This window comes from Malaclemys terrapin, chromosome 23 (genome assembly GCF_027887155.1).
Source record: "Malaclemys terrapin pileata isolate rMalTer1 chromosome 23, rMalTer1.hap1, whole genome shotgun sequence".
Taxonomy (NCBI): Eukaryota; Metazoa; Chordata; order Testudines; family Emydidae; genus Malaclemys; species Malaclemys terrapin.
This window is the reverse complement of record NC_071527.1, coordinates 761,416-777,666: the sequence shown is the minus strand read 5'-3', so window position 1 is coordinate 777,666 and position 16,251 is coordinate 761,416. Positions and strand designations below refer to the sequence as shown.

Genomic DNA, 16,251 nt, shown 5'->3' with positions numbered 1-16,251 from the left:
CAAATCTGGAAGGCAGGTGCTGGGGGGGGGGGGGAGGGCCTGTGGCTCCGCAGGGGAGCATGGCAGCATGTATGCAGCAGTGTGTCTGGCGCTGTGCAAAGCCAGACACGCTGGTCTGAGTGGCACGGTAAGGGGGCTGGGGGGTTGTAGAAGGGGTAGGGGGTTCCGGGGGGGCAGTCAACGGACAGGAAGCAGGGGGGGTTGGATGGGGCGGAGGTTCAGGGAGGGGCAGCCAGGGACAGCGAGAAGGGGGGGTTACATGGGTCAGGGGTTTCGGGGGGCAGTCAGGGGACAGGTGGGGGTGGGGTTCTAGGGGGGAAGTTAGGGGGGTCTCAGGAGGGGGCAGTTGGGGTCAAGGACCAGTGGGGCTTAGATAGGGGGTGGGGTCCTGGGGGGCAGGGGTCCCGGGAGGGGGTGATCAGGGGACAGGGAGCAGGGGGGGTTGGATGGGTTGGGGTTTCTGTGGGGGCAGTCGGAGGGAGTGGATGGGGGCAGGGTGGGGCTACCCTCCCTCCCCATGGAGTGTCCTATTTTTTGAATGTTAAAACATGGAATCCCTATTCCCAGCGCAGCTCTCCATTCACAGCAGGCTGCAGCATGAGGTCTCAGCTTCCTCACTCCCTCCCCCTCTTTCCTGTTGGTGGTGGCCAAGGGCATGCTGGGAAATGTAGTTCTTTCCCTGCTCCAGGGCTGGCTCTATAGGCAGGGAGCTAACCAAGGAACTACAGCTCCCAGGGCCCCCTGTTGGTTCTCAGCTCCCAGGCTGGATCCCTGCTGCCCCTGCAAATGGGCCGCCCCAAGCACGTGCCTTGCTGGTGCCTAGAGCCGCCCTGGTGAGCAAAGCTTGGTCCATTTCCAATTCCAGCCTGAGAATTCACTGCCTTCAGTACTGTAACAAGGCAGCACAGCCCTGACACTTCCTGCAAACTGGCTATTCTGATCTGAATGGGGAGTGGGATCGAGATCCTCCCTGCTCCAAACGCACACAGGAGCTAGAGAGCAACGCCTGGTAGCAGTTAGGAGCATGGGGCCTAGGATATGCAGCTGAACAGTTCCACATCTTTTCCTACGAGGTCAATGGCATGTTTACACACACTAACTAGGCAGTTGATTACTCGGTTTCACGCTGCTAGACTGATGAATGTGAAGCACATCCTAAAGCAGTTTCAGCATACTTTCTCTTTAACCAAGGCAGTTTAAGAACTGCAGTGCACTGACAGCATCACAACTGCTCTCCAAGCAGTGCATCATGATCAGCAATAATCAGATAGTTCTTCCTCCTGAGGTGTGTATCTTAAGCTGTGCTGCCAACCATCCGACAAGGCTAAGTCAGAGCATTCTAATTAAGGAGCAATTCTCTATCATTCAGTGCAAGAAAAGCAGGTGGTATTTAAGAGCATCATGCAGCAGGTAAGGTTTATAAATATGGTAGGCTTGGCAGTCTGGAGGGAGGGAAAAGGCATCTGCTTCTGAGAACACTAGTTTGTTTTTTTGCAAACATACATGCAATAGCACACTGAGAAAATAGCAGGATGTTGCTGGACATTGTTTACTTAACAAGTAAAGATGGCGCTATCGCTCATTCCAGAGCAGAGCTACGTTTTGGAGAGCTGGAGAAAGAGGTAGGCTGGGCTTGACATCACTAAAAACACACAACCTGAGGTAACAATTTTACATCACTTCTCCCCCAAACCCTGGAATAGACCAACTCATGCTCCAAGGCAATCTGTATTTTCAGTGCACTTAAAGCCTTCAGAAATATTCCCTCAGTACATTGTCAGAAAAAATAATATAAAAAACACTCCGCACTTTCCATCCCCAAAGCACTATACAAACTATCAACTTGCTAAACCTAATATCCGGGAGGCAAGTAAGCAAATCTCACTCCCATTTGCCAGAACAGAAGACAAAACAAAGGAGGTTTTAGATCAAAACTCTCCCAAGTGGCTTCTGATTTTGGATGCCCAACTTCAGATGTGCTGAGCGCCCAAAACTCTAACAAGAAGTCCCTAGAGATGTAGTTGCTCAGCACCCCTGAAAATCAGGCTCTACTTCCAGTCTAACGTTGGGTGTCCAAAAATTCACACACTCAAAAATAGAGGCCACACATATGAGCAGCATGGTGAGCAAAACCCAAGAACTTCCAGTGCCTCATCACATGCTTCGCCCACTAAGCCAGGAAGCCACAGTGAAGGAAGCTCCATTACTTGGCACTTTAAAAACCAGACTGGACAACGTGCTAGACGTAGTATTGCCGAAGGCTTCCCTGCACTGGCTGCAGGGCGTAGTGGATGGGCTAGGTGATCCAATAGGCCTAATTTTTATGATTAGATAAAAGCTAAAGCACTGTATGCCCTGAAACAGTAGGGATCATAACCCCCCTAGAATGACAGGTTCTTTATTAAAAAAAATCCCCATTAGTGTAACTCCAAAAGTTCCTGAAGTGAACTGGATGACTCCTGGAGCAAGGCACTACTCAGCCTGAGTAAGAGTGGCAGTAGCTGGCCCTTTATTTGTTTTGAATTATACACCTCAGGGTTTTCACAGAGGCTAGATATTGATAGACATGCACCTAAGAGGATGATATACAATTATCAGTATTCATCCAATGGTCTTGCATTATTTTTTTAAATCACTGTCGATTCATACAGACTGCAAAGCCCATCAAAAATGTCCCAGTGCCATTTTTGAAAGGTAAGTGGTGGGAGAAGTAGGGAGGAAAGAGAGAGACATACACAAGATAAGCATTAATGCTTAAAAGATTTCTCACCTGGAATAACAGAGATAGTTTTCAAAGCTCGAAGAACTCTGAAAGTTCTCAATGCTGAGACATTCCCAAGGTCCACAAACTCTGTGACATATCTGTAATGAGGGAGGTCACACACAAAAAACACAATGACAAAACACACACCAAAAAAACAACTACAGACAAAGCAAAACATCACTCACAGGGGCCTGTACCCAACAGCTAACACCAACCGGAGGCCGCCTTACCTGGAATTACAGAAATAGTTTTCAAAGCTCTCAGAACCCTGAAAGTGCGCAGAGCTGAAACATTGCCTAGGTTTACAAACTCTGTTATATACCTGCAGAATTAAACCAGAGTTAATGGCACCATTGGGGTCACCTTCCTTTTAATATAATCGTTTGTAGGAAACAGACTGTAATTTAAAATGCTTTAGAACTGGCATTGAGAGAGACAGAGAAAGATACAAAGCCAAAACCAGTTTAAAAATGCCTCAAGAACATAGGCCAATTAGCCCAGATGCATGTTTTGTTCTTTGAGCTTTCCCCAATTTGGAGTCTAATGTTTTAATACTGTACAGACCTGTGAAAAGCAATTTTAAAAAGTTACTTGGCAAAAGAAACCAGGTATGTTTGGACAGACTGTTTCCTCAATTTAATGGGGCGTGTTGTCAATCAGAGCTATTTCACTTCCTCCGTTTTTAATGGTCATCAACATTTGCAGTTATGCAGCATCTAAGTGCCTCACAGACAATCATTCAGTAAACTTCGCCACCTCTCTGTGAGGCACAGTTAAGTATAATCACCATTTTACAGATGGCCAGACTTGGGGCACAGAGAGGTTAAATGAATCAGTATCAAAGCCAGGAATAGAAACCAAGAGTCTTGGCTTCCAGGACCCCTATTGTAACCACTAAACAAACTGCCTCTGAAAATAATTCTGCTGTTTTGGGAAAGTCTGGCATTTCGTAGCTTTCCAGGCACTACAGGTCAAACTCACTGGTGTGCAGAAGAACTAGCTAGACATCACCTAAGCCTCATGAGTAAGATTTAAATGATCTATAAGCCTTGGTGAATTTGGGACAAATCCTCCTGATATGACAGCAGTACAACCCCACTGATTGTAAGGTGATTGTATGGCTATAACGTGAGTGAGCCCACAATGCTTGGTACTGATGCTTTTGAGAGCCTGACAGTCTTTTCAATGTTGACATTGCCTTGCTTATTAACTTACCATCCAGCTGCACAACAAATGATATTGGATGAGATTTTCAAAAGGAGTTAGAGGAGTTAGGTTCCCAATTTACAATAAATGGCACCTAACTCCTTTAGGAGCCTATGAAAATCTCAGGCGTTGACTAGTTGAATTTAAGGCCTCATTTGCATTTCTTGAACAATGCATCTTTTAGTCAACAATACATAGAAAGGACAACTAGTGAAAGTGCTGGCACCCAAAAAACCCAATGCCCCAAGCCCCTGCACTCGGCCAACGTTGGGGCCTGTTATTTCAGAAAAGCAGAGCACCCACAACTCCAGCGAAATGCAAGTCCCCTGGACCCTTGAAAATCAGACCCCCACGCCTTCATCAATTATCTCTCCGATTTCAGTAGCCAGTGTTGGCCCTGGACAGGTGTAAAATGTGTCAAAGCAAATATGGAAGGAAAAAAATTATTCCTCTCCTCAGGCGTTGGTCAGATTGTCAATGACATATTTCCACTGACGATAGTTGGGGTTGTAAGAGTGCGTTAGAACAGGCCAAGAGGTGAAACACATTTTTATAAGATACAGTGTGTCAAATGTTTAGAATTCATCTCTAATTAGGAAAATGAATTTAGTGGTCTACCTGCTGTAAGACACCTGGGCACTTCACTGATTATTAGACTTGGAAGATAAGTTGATTCAGCAAAAGGGAAAGAATGAGCTAGACAAAATAAAATACTGTATGGTAAACTTCCCTTTTTGGGATTCTGAATTTTTAGCCGCAAAAGGTTAATATCTATCTATTAACCCACAAGTATCCAAAATGCTGCCCAAGAAATCCCAACATGCAAACCAAAGCCATGGAGGGAGTCAGTGGTTGAGCAAGGATTTAGAAATTCCTAATTCCCATCCCCTTGCTCAGCTCACCAGCACATGCCAACTCTCTGGCGTAGGGGTAAAGCTAGAATGCTGGGCACTAATTACAAAACCCTACCTCATCATAGGTAAGTGGCCCCCAAACTATGGGGTGTGCCCCCTCAGGGGGCGTGCAGAGGAACTTTGGGTGGGTATAGAGTGGGTCCCCGGGCCAGGGGAGGGAGGCTGGGAGGGAGCGTTACCCAGCTTTGCTCTGCCCCTAGCCGTAGCTCCACTCCACCCCAGCTCTGCCCTCATTCCTTCTCCACCCTGAGGCCAACTCCACTCCTAGTCCCAGCTCCTCCCCCATCCCCAGTTCTGCCCCCAGCTCTGCTGAGGAAGCCTCGGCTGTGCAGAAATGGAGTGCAGGCATGAACAGATTCCATTACGGGGGGGGGGGGGTGCAACAGGAAAAGTCTGGGCACCGCTGCCATAGGTGCATAATCAGAAAGCTGTGATTTGCCCCAAACATGTCCAAGTCAAAGCCGTTGTAAGCAGATGCAGCTCCACTAATTTTAGTGGAGTTGCATTTAGCTCTCTCTTTATCTCAGGACTGCACTGAAAATAAAAGCCAGAGTCTAAACTTTGATCTTTTTGGTGACCACTTTAAGATTTCCTTGGCTTTTCCTTTTTTCCTATGCACCTGTCTCACTCGAAGATTCAACCCCCTTCCACATTTCATGTACACGCATAGAATTGGTAACAGGAATAACCTGAAAATGCAACTTACGCCATCATGATGACACTGAAATCTAGCCAGTTCCATGGATCGCGAAGGAAAGTAAAACCATCTATGCAGAAACCTCTTGCAATTATTTTCACAAGTGATTCAAATGTATAAATACCAGTGAATGAGTACCTGTTAAAAGGGAAGTCAAAAACAGAACTCTGCTAAGAACAATGTGGTAAAAATATAATTTCAATTATGAAAAAATCTTTTCAAATATATTAACTTAACAAATCAAGGGGTTATAAAACCCCTATCCTACTCCCACTGACTTAAATGGGAGCAAGAGCAGGCTTATTGAATAAATGAAACAAAATTCTGCAAGAATTTAAGAAAAAAAATTTGAAGTATTTAAAAAGAGAAAGATACAAAAAAATGCTACTTACTCCACATTCTTCGACCATTCAGGTGGGTTACTAAAAGTCATGAATACACAGTTGGTCAAAATAGTGGCCATAATGATCATGCTAAATAATGTAGGGTGAAGTCAAGGAACAAAGGGACAGGCTAAATTGGCTATTTACATCTTTGTAAAATTCACTGCAATATAGAGACAATTCTAATTAGAATAATTTCCAGCCAGTGATCTATTCACTATCAGCTAGATAGGACAAGAGCCAAGACAACATCCAGTAGTCACAGGAGATGGAGAAGAGAGACATTTTTGCATATAATTTTTTTCCATTTAACTATCTCATTGGTTTCCCGACAATTCTCTGATCTCTTGGACACTATGGGGCTGATTCTCCATTGCATTCTGATTTGGTAGCAGTTTATATCCACTTTACACTTGTGCAAACAACTGCACGAGGGACAGAGCAATAGTGAACTGAGAGATATCACTCTCCAAAGGGCATTGCACACACACACGCGGAGCACAGCATTTCACATTAGTTAATATTTACGGCAAGTTAGCACAGTTCTGTCCTGCCTCCAGGCACTGAACAGAGGAAGGTGCACACATGCTTCATGTTCATGTTCTGCAACCAAACAAGGAAAACAAAAATACTGTCTTGTCTCTTTAACATCAGACATTTTACTGCTTAGAACAAATCATGAAGGCTGTAAAAAATTGTAATGTACATTGAAAAAAAAAAAATCAGGTGTATGAATAGACTCAGACTAAGGTCAGCGGAGACCATCATGATCATCTAGTTCAGGGGTGGCCAACCTGTGGCTCCGGAGCCACATGCGGTTCTTCAGAAGTTAATATGCGGCTCCTTGTATAGGCATCAACTCCAGGACTGGAGCTACAGGCGCCAACTTTCCAGTGTGCCGGGGGGTGCTCACTGCTCAACCCCTGGCTCTGCCACCACTCCACCCCTTCCCTCCCCCTCCCCAACCCAGCTGTGCCCTCGCTTGTCTCCCCTCCCCACCCCCCAGCCTACTGCTTGCCACGAAACAGCTGATCAGGAGGTGCAGTGAGGGAGGGGAGGCGCTGATCCGCGGAGCTGGGAGTCTCTGGAACTGGAAGGGGGGTGCTGCTGATGTATTTCTGTGACTCTTTGGCAATGTACATTGGTAAATTCTGGCTCCTTCTCAGGCTCAGGTTGGCCACCCCTGATCTAGTTGGACCTCCTGCACATTGCAGGCCAGAGAAACTCACCCACACGCTCCTGTAAATAAAACAGAGTCCCTACCTCGTACTTCATAACAATTTACATTCATCCTTTAAGTGAAACATCCCCCCCAGACAATTTCATCTACATCCAGGAATAGCAACACAATCTGCTGGTAAATGAAATGAGTGAGCAGCATCGTATTACATCACTTGTTAGTCAGAAACCTGGCTAGGGTTTCAGTTTGGAGTTTTTTCCAACTGCATGAAACATGGGGTGCATTTGATATGATATGCATAACTGCAAAGTGAATCCTACTGGACAGGTAGAGTCTAGCATCTTAGGAGACAAAGTTTCATTCCCCTCCTCCCCCCCCCGATTTTGTGCATTCAGCTGAAGGTGGCAGGTACGCCCACCTTGCACCAGCTGCTGCCATCAAGTGACCAACTGTCCAATCCGTTGGCATGAGTCCCTTGATATGAGTGCTCACCCTGGCAGGGGCAATCACTTGCATGAGCAAAAAGTGAACAAGTCTCAAATGTGTTACTCAAAAAATGAAAGGTGTTTTTTTCAGAGGCAGCACATGGTTTTCATAATGTTTTTCTCCTACAAGAAATGGGGGGAAAGCCCTATGGCTCTTAAACTAAAAGACCATGAGATTGCCCCTTTCGAACTCCATCTTGTATAATCTGGTTCAAACAACTTGCAACCCACTCTTTTAACATCCACTGAAATGACCCATTGCCAAAGTAACATGAACTCCTTATACATGCAGGCTGGGATTTTCAGAAATGGTCAGCATTAACTTAATTCTGCGTCCACTGAAGTCAACAGTAAAACTCCCATTGTTTTAAAAGGGGACAGAGTTATGTCTTGATTTCAAATGCGGCTGCATTTTTGAGAATCCTACCCTGTAACAATTTTACCAGGACCCTTCTAGGATTTACAGGCTACTGGACATAATCTAAAAATAAGCACAAGAATTCCATTTGCAATGTCAATATGTCAAGGCCTTGTATTTTCTAAAGATTCCTTCATACATAATTTCTTCTTAAAAGTAAAGGATTACCTGGTGCTGGAGGCATGTGTTATATTCAAGGGAACTGATATAAGGATGAAGCATAATTGTAATGATAAGCTATGATTACAGCTGCATCAAATTGAAACATAACTTTTCTCTCTCTCTGTTTCCAAACTTCCAGTCCTAGATAGATAGATACACACACACACACACACACACAGGAATATTTTAGACACAAACAAATTTGATAATTTCTTTTCTAAATATGGTTTTATTATTTATAACGTCACAGGATTTTTGTTTGATTCCTCCCAAATGTGAATATACCAAGAGCCTGATCCAAAGCTATTGGGAAGTATTTTCATCAGCTTCGGATCAGGCTTCAGTTTCACCTGCAAAATCTTTGCTTCAAAATGGTCAGATGCATACCCTTCAATTGCACCTTAGCCCATCTGTGAGAGCTACAAGACATAACCTAGAAACAACACAGTTCAACTCACAGATCAAGTTTCCAGCGCTAGCAGCTAGAAAACACACATTTTATTTGTAAGCCAAGCCAATTTGATATGGAAGCTTTTGAGATACCACAGACCTGGGACTCCACAAGGTCTATTTTACAGTCACTTTGCAGAGTAGAAAACTAGGAATTGCCAGACTGGATAGACCCATCTCATCCAGTAACTTCTCTCTTATAACACAAGCATCAGATGCTTCAGAGAAAGTGGATCATTATGGAATAAACCTGCCCATAGAGGGAGGTTTGAGAGACACCAATAGACTTAGAGATGAATAGGAACATAATTATAAGTAAAGCACAATTGGCTGCATCTCTGGCTCAGAGTTTGTTTAATGGTTTCACCAGCTAGATAAACCTTTACTTCTCTTAAGCATAGCCGTAGACTATTTCTGTTCCCATATTTACTGGTTCTTGGGTACTGGAAGAATGGATGTGCGTATACACAGTGTAGTGTGGATCTTTGTAAATGAAATGTTACTGGATATGCCAGGCCTATAGGAACTATCATTACTTATTCATAAAGAAAATAATTACTAATGTATAAACTTGGAGCCCAGTCCATTGGGATCCCCTTCACTGACCTCACTGAGTGTTGATTGTGTACTACAGAAATAAGTTTTGAAGCAAGAAGTAAGACAAGTCATTGATTTTTTCAAGCAGTAAAACAGCAGCAGCACAGAAGTCAATTATTAATAAAAAAGGATATGAATGTATCAAAATTTTAATAGCTATTCTCCTAAGCAGATTAAAAGGAGTTAAAATGTACAAGGCAGGTGTGGCACTAAATCGGAAGAGTGTTTTCCCTCTGTTTAGTACTACAAAGGTCTGCAGAGAAAGAGAGAGAGAGAGAGAGAGTTAATGCATGAAAAATCAAAGTATGAAACATATGTACAGGAAAAAACAGATCAACTTTCAAGGCAAGAATTTAAAAGCCACAAGAATTACATTTTCTGGTGTTTTTAAGAAGATCAGTGTTTAAGAAGTCCCCCACTCCTGGTAGAATGTGCATGCCAGAGTATCATTATTATTGGCATTATGGTATGAACAAAGATCATAGCCCCTTGTGCTAAGCACTGTATAAACAAAAGAGAGAGTCCCTGGCCCTAAGAGTTTACAATCTAAACAGCCAAGGAGTGGAAGAAAAGTAGTATTACTATCCCCACCTTATGAAGGGGGGACCAAGGCCCAGAGATGTTAAGTGACTTGCCCAAGGTCATATAGGAAGTCAGTAGCAGAGCCAGCAGCTGAACCCAGACCTCAAGTCCTAGTTCAGCACCTTAACCTAAGACTATCCTTCATCTCAAATATGGCAGACACAGGGTTTCATAGATCTGTGACTCCCTCCCAATTCTGCTAATTACATTGCCACCCTGCATCAGTTTGTGGCAAGAGCACACTTCATCATCTGCAAAGGAGGAGGAAAAAGTGACATAAGCAGAAAAATAATATATCCTGAAGCTCAACCCTGGCAGAACTGAGCAGAGCCAGGTGTCCAGCACAGACGTGCGTGCTGCTCCCTGAGAGCTCTGAGCATATTGCATAATGCTGCACACACCTGAGCCATGACTGTGTATTTCCATTACCTCCTCCTCCCCAGTTAGAAATGTAAAAATGTATAGGTAAGTACCAGGCAGGGTTTCTCTCCTTGCACTTATACAAGCTGTGTAATAAACTAGGTAAGTAAATACCCACTGGGCAAAACAGGTTTTTCCTACTCAGACCTCACCTCCCAAAATATAAACCACCCATTTCATCAACCTATCAGAGCCTGTGTGACCTCCCTCATCAGACAGACCCTGCATCCCACTAGAGAGAGAGAGAACCTGCACAGCCTCCCTAGTCAAACCGATCCTTCCCTCCCCCCATGCCCCCACCAGAGAGTGCACGTGGTCTCCCTCATCAGACAGACAGTCCACTCTCCCCCCACACATAGGGCCTCCCTTGTCAGACTGACCCCTCTCCTCCCCCTCACACATGACCCCCCTTGTCCCACCTGGACTTGTGAATACCTTATTCTCCAAACTCTGCTGCCTTGAACAAAGCCCACCAGTTGACCTGACGACTACAGAAGCTATAAAAAATTACAATCCAGGCGCATCCAAGTATATAAAGCATGCCCCTCCCTTGTAAAGGGAAAAAAATCCCTCATGATGACTACTGAAGATGCACTGCCCACCAATCCAGTGAATGTGGGTGAGAACATTCAGGAGCTACATTGCTTATCCCTTCCATCACAACAGGGGCCAGAGCAAGAGTGACAGGTTAAAAGGCAGCAATGTGATTACAGCCAGCATCAAGCAAGAACTGTCAGGACTCAGGGACCCTTGTTTTACTCAATTCACAATTAGCTATTGGCCACTCAAGAAAGTCTCTCTTGCACAAACAGCTAGGAATGGACCAACTCCACAGCTAAAAGGCTTACAGAACGAGCCGTATATATAAAAGGGTGATTTTCCGATTAAATAAACACAAGCGGGGGGAAATCAGGTCACCTGTGGTAATGAGTTATGATAAACAGATAAACCACAATTGGCCCTCTTGTTGACACCTCAGCAGAGAAGCCAAGGATAGACAGCCAAGGAAACAGGGCTATGAGAAGATGGTGGTTCTGTTGGGCCGAAGTTCCCGCATGCTGGCTATGCTGTAGAGAGAACCTTTTAGTGCCCCTGCCCATGCTTTAGCTCTTCTGTGCATCACCACAGCTCTCGGGGCAGCACAAAAGCCATACAATTCCCCACCACCACCACGATAAAAAAAAATAAAAAGCTGAACTGTTTGAGCTGTACAAACTGCAGGAAGCCTTCATGCCCGCTGTTTGCCGGCTTCATATCAAGGTTGCTTTACAAAGGTATCTGCAATGGAACATTCATATGGTATACACTGAACACAACAGCCCCGTCCTCCAGAGGGCCCTTTAACGAGCCCAATTACAGAAAAGTCAGTGGACTCAACAGGATCCATGTTGAGTCTCCACACAGCAGTGTAGTGCCTGCTTTCTTCCTCCAAAGATGCGCTGAGTACTCATTGGCTATTGCTGTAGACCTGGGCCTAGATCAGGGGTGGGCAAACGACGGCCCACGAGTCATTTTAAGCTGGCCCTTGAGCTCCCGCTGGGGAGCAGGGTATGGGGCCGCTCCACGCAGCTTCCAGAAGTAGTGGCATGGCGCCACTACAGCTCCTACGTATAGGGGCTGCCTGGGGCTCCGCTCTGGATGTCGTCCCCGCCCCAAGTGCCTCCTCCGCAGCTCCCATTGGCTGGGAACCACAGCCAATGGGAACTGCAGGGGCAGCGCCTGCGGACAGGGCAGTGCGCAGAGCCGCTTGGCCATGGCTCCGCGTAGGAGCCACAGTGGGGACATGGCCACTGCTTCTGGGAGCTGCTTGAGGTAAGCACCACCCGGAGCCTGCACCCCTGAGCCTCTCCCCATGCCTCAACCCCCTGCCCCAGCCCTGATCCTCTTCTCTCCCTCCAAACCCCTCGATCCCAGCCCAGAGCACCCTCCTGCACCCCAAACCCCTCATCCCCAGTCCCACTCCAGAGCCCGCAGTCCCAGCCGGAGCCCTAACCCCCCCAGCCTGGAGCCCCCTCCCACACCCTGAACTCCTCATTTCTGACCCCACCCTGGAGCCCACCCCCCAACCAGAGCCCTCACCCCCCCTGCACCCCAACCCCAATTTTGTGAGCATTCATGGCCCGCCATATAATTTCTATTCCCAGATGTGGCCCTTGGGCCAAAAAGTTTGTCCACCCCTGGCCTAGATTTTTTTAAAATGTTCAGTCTGAGTAATCTGTGTGTTATTGGGTTTGTAATGAGTTTCTGTATTGTCTGAGTAGTGGCATCTGCTCCCTATAAAAGTGGCTGGCACACAGGACCCCAGGGCTTCTCCAGTGCTATGAGGTGGTGGGTGACTTCCAGCCCAAATGACCCTGAAGAGGTGAAGCTTAGAAAGGTGAACAGACAGGTCAATTCTGCAGTGACTGGTTCACTGTAAGACAGCAGTGGAAGGATTACTTGCACTGGATCAGTTAAATTAGAAGTAGGAAGTGTTCAAACTGCCACGAAACTAGTTTAACTCCAGATGATTCAGAGGTGCTGCAGTTATGAATTCCATTGAGTTCAAAGTCCAGAGAGCCATCAATGAAGGAGTGTGTGCACACATGCGGCAACCACTAAAATTAGAAGAGAGTTAAACCAGTCCAGCTTCTGTATGTTGACAACAAGATTATCATTGGCTTCAGCAGGAGTTGGGTAAGGCCCAGCATATATGAACAATTTTACTCACACACTAGCACAAAGACCCTCCCCCCAAATACAAAAACTCTCCAGTCTAAACAGACTTGTTCACACCTACACTGGGAATCTGTGTGGGCAGTGACAATTATGAGCTGTCAAGATGTTGGAGCAGCAAAGAGTCCTATGGCACCTTATAGACTAACAGATGTTTTGGAGCATGAGCTTTCATGGGTGAGTACCCATTTCTTCGGATGCATGATGTTGGAGAGGTTCTTACCCATTGGCCTGGAGCAGGTGAGACTATTCCCAGTTGACAAGGCTCCAGGCCTAGGGGAATTGTATACTCAAATCCTGCAGGAAATAGGACAGAGGAAAGCCATAAGGGTAAGGTTTACACAGAAAACGAGAAAGCTCCAATAATTAACAATGAAGAAAGGAAGGATCTTGCCAACTTCAAAAGAGAAGCTGCTAGTCTGACCTCAGTTGTGGGGGAGAGATATTGGAAGCACTGATTGGGAACAAGATTACAACACATTCAGAAATGTATAATTAAGTGAGGAGCAGTCCACAGGGACTCGCCAAGCAGAGGATCACACACCACATCCTTGCTAATATTCTTTTAAGTTGTTATTGCCTTGGTAGATAAGTGGAAGTGGAGGGAGGGGAGAAAAAAAGCAAGTGGATCATAATTTATTTGGATTTCAATGTCATTTGAGGCCACAGTGCGAGTGATTGAGTCACAATGTTAGACTCCAGAAAGTATGGTGCAGTACTGAAAGGAGACAGAATTATTGAAACAGATGAACCACAGACTGAAAGAAAGGACATTAAGGATGTTTGCGAATGGCTACAACTCCAGTGAGAGAGAGAAAACATAAGGTCTACAATGGATCAGTATGACTGACATAGAAATCACCATATCAAATCAGACCAAAAACCCATCTAATCCAGTATTTCATCTCTGACCGTGACCGATCCTAAATGCTAAATTTACCTTATATGCACACGCTCCTGACTGAGGGAGATTATTTCCAAACCATTTAAAGTTGCTTCTGTCTCGTAATTAAGCTGGGTGGCAGCAGATGAATAGAGAAAAAAACAACTTCAAGGCACTTGGGCTTAGCATTATTGGTTAATAGGCTGTGCTGTTCACTGTACCAACAGTGAGTTGTACTCGACAGTGCAAGCCAAATACAAGCTAGAAATTACACCCTAGAAGGGAGCACAGTACAATCCAGGGGAAGAAAGAAGAGGGAAACGTTTCCAAGAGATTGTTAATCAAGCAACATGTGGGGACCACATAAAACAGGGTTGTACAATTTAACTCAAACTCAGCCTTAGCCAAATCTGGATCTACGTTCCCCCAGGGTGCATCACTTACCAGATTGTTCTTCCAGCTCAGTAAAGTAACAGTGCACCAGTTTACACTGTCCCTGTCACAAGAAGGGACAGTTTGTTTGTTTCATTTAAACCTGCCTAAAGTAAAGTTAAGATTCTTCAGCAATCCCCCCAGGATTCTTGGATTAAGTAGATTTCTCTCCCAGAGGAACCACATGGCCCCTGCCCCTTGGCCTCAGACCACATTGCAGTGCACCCAGGAAAGTACAGCTATTGTCCCTTGTCAAGTGTCCTTGGAGCCAGGTTAAACAGATGAACATTTTTAACCACTGGCAAGGAGCCCAAGCTGCAGAATTCAGATGTTCAGATCCATGGTGGTTTTGTTCTGGCCTCTCCTTTAGAGTGTTTATGGTCAGTCATGATTCAAATGTACACAGCATTCTAATGGGGAACAATCTAGGATAACCCATCACCTGAAAAGCGGACAATCCAACACAAAGAATGTAAAATATATCTATGGGCTGCAGACCACATACAAACCATCTCTGTGCGACTCACGTGTGTACAACTGGAGAGGTGAGTCTAGAACACTGGTCCTTCAAGAGCAAAACACACTGGCCCCGCCCACCCAAGTGAAAGGAAGGGAACAGCCTGTATGCACTGAAAAGTTTAAACTCTAATGCACCATATCCTCTTACAGGCATCAGGAAAGGTTTTTTATGGTATATTACAGACCAAATGCAGCAGAACCCATGCATTAGAATGAAACTCACCCCCCACAGATGGCCAGCACAAGGCCTACAAACTGCCTAAAACCCCCTAACCACTCTCTCTTCAGTATTTAACCCACCCTTTGGCCCAGCCCTGAGTCTCATGGAGCCCAACACAACAGAATCCACAAGAGCCCTCTGCCAAGACAGATGTTGTTTCTCAGCAAGAATTTCTCTTAAGAAATTATTAATGATCTGGATGATGGGATGAATTGCACCCTCAGCAAGTTCGCAGATGACACTAAGGTGGGGGGAGAGGTAGATACGCGGGAGGGTAGGGATAGGGTCCAGACTGATCCAGACAAATTGGAGGATTGGTCCAGAAGAAATCTGATGAGGTTCAACAAGGACAAGTGCAGAGTCCTGCACTTAGGACGGAAGAATCCCATGCACTGCTACAGGCTGGGGACCGACTGGCTAAGCAGCAGTTCTGCAGAAAAGGACCTGGGGATTACAGTGGACGGGAAGCTGGATATGAGTCAGCAGCGTGCCCTTGTTGCCAAGAAGGCCAATGGCATATTGGGCTGTATTAGTAGGAGCATTGCCAGCAGATCGAGGGAAGTGATTATTCTCCTCTATTTGGCACTGGTGAGGCCACACCTGGAGTAGTGAAATTCTATTTCCAGTTTTGGTCCCCCCACTACAGAAGGGATGTGGACAAATTGGAGAGAGTCCAGCAGAGGACAATGAAAATGATTAGGGGGCTGGGGCACGTGACTTACGAGGAGAGACTGAGGGAACTGGGATTATTTAGTTTGCAGAAGAGAAGAGTGAGGGGAGATTTGATAACAGCCTTCAATTACCTGAAGGGGGGTTCCAAAGAGGATGGAGCTCAGCTGTTCTCAGTGGTGGCAGATGACAGAACAAGAAGCAATGGTCTCAAATTGCAGTGGAGGAGGTCTAGGTTGGATATTAGGAAACACTATTTTCCCTAGGAAGGTGGTGAAGCACTAGAATGGGTTCCGTAGGGAAGTGGTGGAATTGCCATCCTTAGAGGTTTTTAAGGCCTGGCTTGACAAAGCTCCAACTGGGATGATTTAGTTGGTGTTGGTCCTGCTTTGAGCAGGGGATTGGACTAGATGACTTGCTGAGGTCTCTTCCAACCCCGATATTCTATGTTTCTATGATTCTAATTTGCCATTTCACTAGTGCAACAAAATATTTTAGCTCCTTTGGCTAAATTAGACCATAGAGCAATAAACTAGTTAAAAGGAACAAACAAAA

At 45.5% G+C, this 16,251-nt stretch overlaps 1 protein-coding gene across 1 annotated transcript in view; it reads right to left on the bottom strand.

Moving 5' to 3' along the window:
• Positions 1-16,251, bottom strand: part of SCN8A (sodium voltage-gated channel alpha subunit 8) — a 120,877-nt gene that overhangs the window by 68,953 nt on the left and 35,673 nt on the right. Inside the window, exons 3-6 of the mRNA XM_054012525.1 lie at positions 9,391-9,509; positions 5,974-6,063; positions 5,591-5,719; positions 2,771-2,862 (exon numbers count right to left, since the gene is read on the bottom strand). Of these exons, the coding sequence (XP_053868500.1) occupies positions 2,771-2,862; positions 5,591-5,719; positions 5,974-6,063; positions 9,391-9,509 (430 nt within the window). The remainder of the gene's footprint in view (positions 1-2,770; positions 2,863-5,590; positions 5,720-5,973; positions 6,064-9,390; positions 9,510-16,251) is intronic.